This window comes from Bactrocera tryoni, unplaced genomic scaffold, assembly GCF_016617805.1.
Source record: "Bactrocera tryoni isolate S06 unplaced genomic scaffold, CSIRO_BtryS06_freeze2 scaffold_101, whole genome shotgun sequence".
In the NCBI taxonomy this organism is placed as follows: domain Eukaryota; kingdom Metazoa; phylum Arthropoda; class Insecta; order Diptera; family Tephritidae; genus Bactrocera; species Bactrocera tryoni.
The window spans coordinates 5,244-16,152 of NW_024395815.1; the positions used below are offsets into that span (position 1 = coordinate 5,244).

Sequence of the window (10,909 nt, forward strand, 5' to 3'; positions counted from 1 at the left end):
AAATAGTAAACAGTATGTAGGAGGACCTACCCGTTACAATTAAAAACTCATGTTTGGAGAGGCTTTCTTAGAGGTGTCTAGAAACCTATTTTTCCGAGTACGAAACGAAAAAAAAAATTTTTTTGAATCACTCTAATAATCATACATATAAGTCTATGACACTTATTAGACATTTATTTTCTTTTACTATTTTGTGTAGGCAGTAAAGTATTTTGGTCACTGATAATGTTTTGAACTTTGATATCTTCGTATCCCTTTTGGAATTAAAAGCAACATACTTCAATCATCAAACATTTCCGTTTTAAATATTTTTATTATAAGAGCTTAAAGTTCTACCTCCAAGATCGACGTTGTCCTTAACTAAAATAAAATTCGTATGTCGACAGTTCTGGGAACACTCAATCCCTGAAATAATATAAGCATTTCGGTGTCTTGCGTACTGAAAACCGCAATAACAAGAACGTTTTGAGATTTTCGTTTCTTCTTTTATTCTTCTTTCATTATTATATTTTATTAGCGATTTGAGGTCTTTAGAATGTGCTAACAGTTTACGCCACCCTTGTTTCATATTATCAGTTCATAGAAACATAAATATAGTATTTCATAAAGACAATAAGTGTGTCGATATGTGGCAGAAATTCCAGTGTTCTATAAAACGTCATTACCGGTTCAAATAAAAGTATATCTCTGAAAAAGGGATTTTTGAAACTGGTTTGTGAAAAAATTCATTATCGGACCAACATCAACTGACTTTAAACTGCAATTAAGTATTATGTCATGTCAGCATGTCATCAATCTTAATGATGCAGGTATCTTGAAATGCGTTCTCTTAAGTAGAGAAATCCGACACTGAAACATTTTTTTTTTCATAATTACTTTATTTAACAAAAATGTTTACGGCATACAAACAAACATAAAAAAAATAATCTTAACAGATAAGAAATATACTAAATCGCACCATTAGAACTCATTACAACTCAGTGTGTTTTTCCGTCCAGTCTTCTTTGATCATGTCGGCAGCCTTCTCGCCAATCATAATTATGGCCGCATTCGTATTAGCGGCCACGATGTCTGGCATAATACTGGCGTCGACCACGCGCAAACCCTTAGCACCATGCACACGGAGGCGCCAGTCCACCACCGCTGTGGCATCTCCCTCAGCACCCATTTTTGCCGTGCCCACTGGATGATAGACTGTTGTGGTCATGTGATTAATATAGCAACGCCAATATTCATCCGATTGGTAGACGAACTTGTTGCAAGCATCCAAATCGATTTTATGTAGCGCAGTTTCGCGCTTCTTGAAAGCTTCGGTCTCTGGTAGTTTGGAGTAGATGTTCAATGCGCGTATATATGTATGGACGTCGCGCTCATCGGACATATAATTTGGATAGATTTTCGGTTTGTCCAAATAGTCGGCACTGCGCAGTTCCAGATGACCCACTGAGTAAGGTTTCAAGTGCAACAAATATGTGATGTAGGTGTTGGTGAATTCATTAGCTGCAAGTATAGACTTCGCTACGCGCTCATTGAATCCTGTCGCAGCTACATAACCTTTAAGTTCCGGACTTTGCATTAAACTGAAGAAGTTTGTGGTTTGAATATCGGGGTTGGGACCATGCAATGAAGTAGTGTTAATGAAACCGGTCAGCGCTGTGGCTTCATGATGCAGCAGCTTGCTGTAACGCCCCATCAATAAATTGTACATGGCGTCGACGAGCTCTTCATCAGTTGGTTTGCGTGCAACGGACTTGTCAATTTGGAAAACCACCGGCAAACTGGCGTGATCCTTAAGATTTTGACCTACCGGCAAATCCAAAAGTACCGGTATACCTAATTGCTTCAAGTGCTCCTTGGGTCCAACACCTGTAAGAAATACAAATGAAGTTTTTATACATCCAACTTGCCGCCGTTATTATATTTTACGATTCACCTGAAAGCATTAGTATTTGTGGTGTGCCGATCGAGCCAGCAGACAGCACTACTTCCTTCTTAGCCCTTGCAACATGCTCTGTCGTTCCGTTTAGGACAAAAGTTACGCCGGTTGCACGCAAATTTTCATCAAAGTTGACGCGTTTAACATGCGCATACCGCACGACATGTAGATTTTTACGATCTTTCGGTAAATGTGAATGTGCCGTCGTTATGCGACGTCCGCCATCTTGTGTGCCCAAAATATCAATCTGACCTACCCAAGAACCCTCGGTAAAAGCCGGCGAACTGCCGTAACCCATTTCCGCCATACCCTCACGTATCGTACTACGGAACTCGTTGTCCGACACATAACGGTTCAAGCCCATGGGTCCACCTTTACCGAAATCACCCTCTTTGAAGTCAGCGCTGGTTGAGCGTAGATCTTCCGCTTTGCGGAAATATGGCAAGACATCATCATAGCCCCAAGTTGGATTGCCACGATTGCGCCAGTCGTCGAAATCAGCGCGCGTGCCGCGCGCATAAATCATCGCATTCATGCCGTTAGTGCCGCCAAGCATCTTTCCACGCGGCCAATGACATTTGCCGCCCTCCATCGCCATGCAGGACTTGCCATTCGGTTCCGCATGATACTGCCAATCCCAGTTCGTGAACTGCGTGGTAATATGCCAGCCAACAAACTGTAATCAAACACAAATAAGTATCTATGCAAGCCGAGGTTGAGACCATTTTAATATTAATATTGTAAATTACCTCCGTTTCAATGGGAGGATCGCCACCCGCCTCTAGCAAAAGCACCTTCCAGTTAGGGTTTTCACTAAGTCTGCCGGCAACAACCGCGCCTGCGGAGCCTGAACCCACCACAATGAAGTCATAATCATCAAGACCTGCATGAAAGGGCGTATACTGTAATAAGTAGTCGAAAGTTCACAGCTATTTTAATGAGTTTATGCCTTAAATGACTTTCAAGTTCAGCGCAGAGGTTATCATTTGTTTTTGTTATAGCATTTTCAATAATAAATTATTTTTTTTTTTTTTTAAATTGAAAAAGGTAATTTAATTACAATTACAATTTATATATATAGCACTAGCGGTTAAGCCATCAGCTTATTTTGTTGTTTACTTGTGTAACTATTGTCGGTCTTTATCTCAGCTAATTAAGATTTTAGTTAGTATAAAAAGTAAGATTACTGCTACTTTCTTATCTATACTAGGTGTACAGAACATTGCATATAAAAATATGTAGCAACCGTTCGAACAAAGTAGTCCACATATTTATAAATACTTATTATTTTGTTGGAGAGTCCAAATCAACACAAATACAAATATTTCCTTCACGGGGTTCGGAATACCCAACTTGTCGTTCAGCACTAAATCTTAAAAGAATTTGAGGAAGAAAGTTAGTAAGGTATGATAGTCTAAAGTCTCCTAGATGTCTTTACATAGATGTATGATAGTCTAAAGACTCCTAGATGTCTTTACACACCCAGACGTCTTTAGACTATCGGTAGTCTAAAACTTCAAAAATTCGTATTATCAATATTGCGGAAATTCATCATAGTCTGATAAAATTTCTCTCTTCATCTGAGTATCATAGCCACAAATCTTAGATTGTACACATAACAGAGTAACTTGAGAGTGGGCAGAAATTCTAAAAAAATTCAAATGCACCATAATTGTGTTATATATTCATATAGTGGATTGTTTTTCAGAGGGAGTTGGATCCATATATGGAGATGGGTCCATATATCTGACTAATTTCCAAGTTGTAAACTGTCCTGTCGGTAATGAATGATGGAAAAAAGCACACAAGACGTTTAATCTTTGCAGATACATTTGCTATTATAATAATTTGCAAAGTGGGTGCCTCGCAAGTTCATAATCCAACAAAAACAACGAATAACTGATTCTGAGAAGTGTTTGAGTGCTCTTTAATCGTAATAAAACCGAATAAAACCGCATCGGTGTGGGACAATAGAAACACGGCTCCATCATTTCACACTGGAGTCCAATCGACAGACATTATAGTGGACTGCATATGATGAACCGGTCTTCAAGCGTGGGAAGACGAAAAAGTTGGCTGGTAAGGTTAAGACATCAGTCTTTTGGAATGCATGTGGTATAATATGCACTGAGCCAGTTATAATACATTGCGCTGCGTATTTGGTTGCAGTTATTTTCTACTATTCCAAATATTTAGCAATTGTATTATTTTTGAGGAGGAATCAGTTTGAAATTGTACGCATATAGTACTTGATCGGTTCCGTTTAAACATTGCTCGTTGAAGAGCTCCGATAATAAACGCGTCCGATCGCTGTTAAAGTCAAAGTGCTAAAGGGAGAACCGCGGCCTCCGACACGCTTTTCATAGGCATGCTCCCGCCGCCCCGGGCGCCGCAAACGTTACGTCCCGCAATTTTTAAATCTGTAATATCTTCAAAAATATTAATTTAAATCATATGCTGTAAAGGACCATGTTCATCTATATTAAATCAACAATGTAGGTATTTAATTGGATAAGGATTAATGCTGTATTGGTTAAAATTGATTCTAAAATATGCCTTAATTTGTCGTAAACGGTAACAGACAAAAAAATTGTATTGTTGGAAATCTACAAGAGATAGACATAACTGTGAATGTGCTCAAAGAATAAGGTTACATTTGAATTTAAACTGCGCGCGTCGAAGGATTTGGAGAATTATTTTTTTTTAGGTTGGTAGTACTGTCAGTCACATTTATGTCAAATTTCATGTCAAAACATTCATTAGTGTTTGAGACACGTGTCGTTTTGTGAGCTGCTAAAGGTGAGTTTTCGTTTTTTGCGATGTCGAAGTTTATTGAGCAAAGAATTTGCATTAAATTTTGTTTACGGAGTCAATTTTCTGCTGCGGATACGTTGAGGATGGTGCAGAAAGCCTTTGGTGATAAGGCTATGTCTAAAAAAAATGTTTACAAGTGGTATAGTGAGTTCCAAGCCGGCCGTGAACGTGTCGAAGACGAAGAGCGTCCAGGGCGACCATCAACCTCAACCGACGAAGCTCACCTTCAACAAATCAAAGATTTGGTGTTGAAAAATAGGCGATTAACAATTAGAAACCTTGCTGATGAAGTTGGCATATCGAGCTCAGCCAATACCATTTGAAGGATGTTTTGGGCCTCAAGCGCGTGGAAATCTCGACTGGTACCGAAAACATTGAATTTTTTGGAAAAAAGGCGTCGCGTTGAAGTGTGTAAAACGATGCTTTCCGACTACCAGGGTGTCATGAAACGCATTATAACTGGCGATGAGACTTGGATCTATGCTTACGACCCCGAAACAACCGATCAATCGAGCGAATATCGTGCCAAAAAAGAGCCGAGACCAAAAAAATCGCGCCAAAGTCGCTCAAAAATCCAGGTCATGTTGACTGTTTTCCTCGATTATGGTGGTTTGTGCATTATGAATTCCTTCTAACCGGTCAAACAGTCAACAAAAAATATTATTTGAACGTTATGCGTCGTTTGCGTAACGCTATCCGCCTAAAAAGGCCGGAATTGTGGAAAGACAATTCTTGGTTTTTACACCACGATAATGCACCATCCCATACTGCCCTCATAATTCGTGATCATTTCGCCAAAAACTCAACCCAGATCGTTCCGCAACCACCGTATTCACCTGATCTGGCGCCGTGCGACTTTTGGCTGTTCATCGCGACTTTTTGCATTGCATCGGGAGGGGATTATTTTGAAGGGGATGAAATTGATTTGGAAGAATAAATAAAGAATTTTCAAAATAAATAGAGGAGATTCAAGCCGCAGCGAAGACGGAACTGAAGGCCATCCCAGAAAGTGACTACAACCAGTGTTTCGAAGATTGGAAAATCCGTTGCATAAGTGCATTGCTTCGGGAGGTGACTACTTTGAAGGATGAAATTGATTTGGAAGAATAAATAAGAATTTTCAAAATATATACAATGTCCACCTTATTTTTTGGGCACAGTTTTTAGATCTTTTCAATGTGTTCAACACTTTATTTTCGGATAACAACCACTCCTACTTCCCATATAGCACAATTTTAAATTCCACTAGATTCGTTCAGTTTCCAGCACATAAATCAAGAAGCAATTATTATAGCGGGTAACAACTTTGCACCAATAATGTCTTTAGTGTGTGTCACCTTATGACTAAAAATAGTTTAAATCTAATAAAAAACTGTTTAAGTCCCTAGGCTCCGAATATTTAGACCCCTGTACCTATAGTTGACTTTTGATTGAAAATGTCAGTCACTGCGTGTATATACATATATGTATAACTGAAATTTTGATTCTTGCAAATTGCAAGAGTATAAAATGTTCGGTTGCACCCGAACTTATCCCTTCTATATTTGTTTTAGATAAGTTTATTTGTTTATTCCCTTTCTTTTGACTTAATATTGACAAATTTTTTAAAATAACCAGATTTATGTTCGTTGAAATCTCTAAAAAATGTAAATATTTATAAGGAAATTTTTCTCAGAAATTGCAAAAAAGAAGCCCTACCCTTCTCTAAATGAATGAAAACTACTTTCAATATATGTATCCTGAATATTCGCACATATGTACTTATAACATTTTCTACATCCTTTTTAATCTGACAATGTTTTGCGTGAAGCCTTTCGCACTCTGACTTATCTTGCACACTGTATGCGATTTATAGCTGGGCTTATTTGTTGGCATTGATTACAAGCTGTCAATATTATCACACAGAGTTGAGCACATACTTATGTATGTATGTATAACTATGCATTATATATAAATAAATTAATATGCAAATAGGTATATTGCATTTCCTCATAGGAGAATATTTACAATGGAAAGTATTAGGAAAAACAAGCCGTAATGACGCATTTTTTGCAATATATTAGCAAACTACGTGCCATAATGCAAACACATTCATAAACAAAGTTTTTATAAAAAAAATAGTTATATTTACTAGAACAAGAAAGAAGGAAGTATAATGCGTTTTAGAAATAAAGCACTTGATTTCGATCGTTCAGACAAACAATATATGTAGCCAAATTGCCTCAGCTCGATTTTACAGGATCTCCGACGTTTACTTGTGGATCATACAAGCTTCATGTTACCCTGTTCAGGATAAGAAAAACTGATAAACTTTGACTTTACAACATCTCTTATTGAAGACTAAATCTGTACAGTATGCACGAGTATTCCTAAAGGCTTTCGGAGAAGTTGTTTTTGTGCGAATTAATTCGTTTACTTTTTTCGGAAATACTTATGTAACTACATAGAATTTTTTAATGCTCATTTTTTGTTGGTGTTTCTTTATAGGCTTTTCTACTCCAAACTATTTAATTCCAAATTTGAAGCACAACTTTAGCCGAACTATCCGCAGCCAGAATTGTTTTGTTTTTCTCTTTCGTCGAAACTATTTATAATATATCTCTAATATAAGCTCTGAATCCCTTAACTTCTTTACTCTTTGAGAGGTTTCTACTTATTTGTTGTTTAGTGGAAAAAGGCCTTTTTTTAGGCTCTCCATTTAGACCAGCTTTTCTTTTTTCGAAATCAAATAATTTCGTACAAATTTCTGCTCTTTTATTAATGGTATGCTTTCTACTTAAGGCCTCTAAGTGATCTCTATCTTCTTCTCAAAATGAAAGCTTATTACCATGACTTCATAATTTCTTAGTATCTAAACCAATTTTTTTCATGTTTATGTTCTTATAACATTTACTTTATCACAAGTATTTGCACGAAGCGTTGTAAATTTCTTCCCTAAAACCTCAAGGATATTTGCTAATATACATTTCAATGTTAATCATCAAATAATTCGCCAAGAACTGAAATTTTTCAGTAATTATGAGTTCATGTGTTACACTAACAACCGTTTCTTATTTTCGTCGCACAAGTTTGCGAATTTTTTTGTTCTCACAAGTACTCTACCACTCTTCAACTCCTTTAAGCTATTTGTGCACTTTTTCAATTTTTACCTGACCGGAATATTCAGTTTTTAAAACAGCTACTCACCTTCTCTCTCAATGCGCGCGCCATAATCCTCTGGCCATCGATTGTGATCACTTAATCCACAAAATTTCGCTATCAAAGTCTGTAACAGCAAAGTCATTAGGGTATTCGCAGGTCCTGCCGACCGCGCAGCACATTCTGTGCTCAGGAACTCCATTGCTAAACCGTGTGACCACTACGCCGGCTGTTTTGCGACTAACTGTTAGAATGTGTCGGACTTAAGTCGCAGTATTTATTGCATTGGGCGTTTAAGATGCCGCGCGAAGTACATAACGATGAAATAGTTAAATGAAAAGTTTGCATTTTTATACTCTTGCAAAAAGTTGCTACAGAGTATTATAGTTTTGTTCACCTAACGGTTGTATCTATCACCTAAAACTAAGCGAGATAGATATAGGGTTATAAATATATATATAAATGATCAGTATGACGAGAAAAGTTGAAATCCGGTTGACTGTCTGTCTTTCGAGTTCGTAGATGGGCATAATCGGACCACTGCCACGCCCACAAATCGGCATTAAAACATATAAAGTGCCATAACTAAGAACTAAATTAAGATATAAAATTTTAATTTGGCATAGGGCATCACAGCAGCAAGGGGCACCTGTGGGTAAACAATTTTTAAAAGGTGGGCGTGGCCACGCCCTCTAACAAGTTTAATGTATATATCTCCTATACTACTTAAGCTACAAAAACCAAATTTGAGTGGCACCGCCCACTTTTTCCCATCTCTCGGGACCCGACCAACCGATTTCGACTAAATTTAGTACGTATCATTCTTAGAACATTCCTAAGTTACATTGTGAAAAAGCCAAAATCGGACTACAACCGCGCCTACTTCCCATCTAACACAATTTAAAATTCCATTTGATTTATTCACTTTACAGTACACAAATCAAGAAGTAATACAACGGAATAAAATTTGGCAGTAATAATACCCTTAAAGTATGGCATCTTTTGACCAAAAATTTGCCCAAATCCAACCAAAACTGTTCCAGACTCTAGATACCGAATACGTGGACCCCAGTATCTATAGTTGACTTTTGACCGAAAATATCGGTCAATGTGTGAAATATAGAATACAAATTCAGGGATAATCCTTCTCTGACAATGCTATGTCTGTATGTCAAAAATTGGTCGAATCGGGCCAATATGCCCCTGAGCCTCCATATACCTAGTATAAAAATTTTCGAACTTCCAGGTGACTTTATGCTAAATAATGGGTTGTCAAAAAAGTCTTGCGGTATTTTTATTGGATTTTTTTTTTATTGAAATTGAAATGAATTTTTGATGACTCATGCCCAGCTCTTGACGGATGCTACGGCTGCTACTATGACGGTCTCTTTCTACCAATTCAACGATTTTCTTCTTTTTTGTAAGAAATCTTATACCGAATTTGTCGGACAGTGCATGAGTTATACAGAGTAAAAGTATATGTATATATACAATTTCTTAGGTTCCTATCCTCTATTTGACGTTTTACATCTTAAGGTATTTCCATGGCTTCAATTCTTGCAAGTTGCAAGAGTATAAAATGTTCCGTTGCACCCGAACTTAGCCCTTCCTTACTTGTTATAAATAGTCACACCCCTCTATCGCTAAGCAACGTCAGCGCATCCATGTAGTGCATGCTAACTTTTGTTTTGAATTTTTTGTTCTCAACAGTGAGAACTATTAAGTGATTAAATGCTCTGTGGCTTTACCACACCGGTAGCTGTAGAATCTAGAGTGTTTGATAAGGTGCTCTCAAGCATGCATAGATATAGACATTATTACAGACATGTATATAAGTATGTATTTATGTTATGCTTTCACACTTGACATCTCAGGTAAACATTTGAGAGCACACACTTGATAGTACCAGTGCTGATAAGTGGTGCTCATGGGCAACTTTTGTTTTCATTTTTCATTATAGTGTGTATGCATGCGTGCATATGGCGCTACCCTGTAGGAATCATGATTCGGTTTAATATTTATATTTGTTTAAGTTATTATTAAGAGGGAAAAAAGTAATCACCCATATGATATGGGCACCACAGCTACTTCGGATAAAAAAAATATGTAGGCTTCTAAATTGAGCTGTTATGGAATAAAAGTTGGTGAGAATTTTTTATATTTTTTTTTTAGTACTAGTACTTTTTTAATATTTAAGACAAAGAAGTTACTCAGTTTTGATTTTTTCATGATACATTCGAGTTTAAAAACATTGAAAGAAGTAGTTAAAAATGCCGAGTGATATAAACTTAGGTAGGTAGCGAGAGGTGACCCATGGTGATACCACCGGGACTAATATTCCCTCACTTTATTGTCTCCTCGCTGAACCGCTGCTGTTGAAGTATGTACATAAATACAGGAAGTATCGTTTTTGCAACCTCTGAAATGTTGTCCAGAAACCCTTTAACCTCAACGTTTTTCCAGCAAACCAACGGATTGATGCTTTCTCATATATACGAGGGCTGCTATATATATTTCTGGCCTAATAATGAAAATAGGAATATTTATCAACGAAAATATTCTCCATCAAGATTTATACACTTTTGCCAATCAAACCAATTTTCGAAGCACTTTTTCCACTCCGATTGAGACACCTCCAAAACATGGGTTTTGAATGCTTCAACAGCATCTTCTGGCGACGAAAATCGTTGACCACGCATTATTTTCTTGATGTGTGGGAATAAAAAGAAGTTATTGGGTGCCAAGTCAGGGCTGTACGGCGGATGACCCATCAATTCGACGTTTTGGCCGGTCAAAAAGGCGATGGTTTGAGCCGAAGTGTGAGAGCTCGCATTGTCATGGTGCACAATGATTCGTCTCCTCTTGTTCGTTTTTCGAATTTCTCCGAAGACTTCAGGCAAACAAATGGTGGTGTACCACTCAGAATTGACCGTCCTACGTTGCTCAAGCGGAACAGTCGCCACATGACCAGTTTTGCCGAAGAAACAGGCGACCATTTGCTTCAAAGTGCTTCTTCCACGA

At 37.6% G+C, this 10,909-nt stretch overlaps 1 protein-coding gene across 1 annotated transcript; it reads right to left on the reverse strand.

Moving 5' to 3' along the window:
• Positions 1 to 881: 881 nt before the first annotated feature.
• LOC120779403 (glucose dehydrogenase [FAD, quinone]-like) lies at positions 882 to 8,134 on the reverse strand. Its single transcript, XM_040111601.1, has 4 exons — positions 7,937 to 8,134; positions 2,686 to 2,819; positions 1,934 to 2,612; positions 882 to 1,866 (listed from the first exon to the last, which is right to left on the reverse strand). The coding sequence occupies exons 1-4, from the start codon at positions 8,088 to 8,090 to the stop codon at positions 971 to 973; spliced, it is 1,863 nt and encodes a 620-aa protein (XP_039967535.1). The 5' UTR covers positions 8,091 to 8,134; the 3' UTR covers positions 882 to 970.
• Positions 8,135 to 10,909: the final 2,775 nt, after the last annotated feature.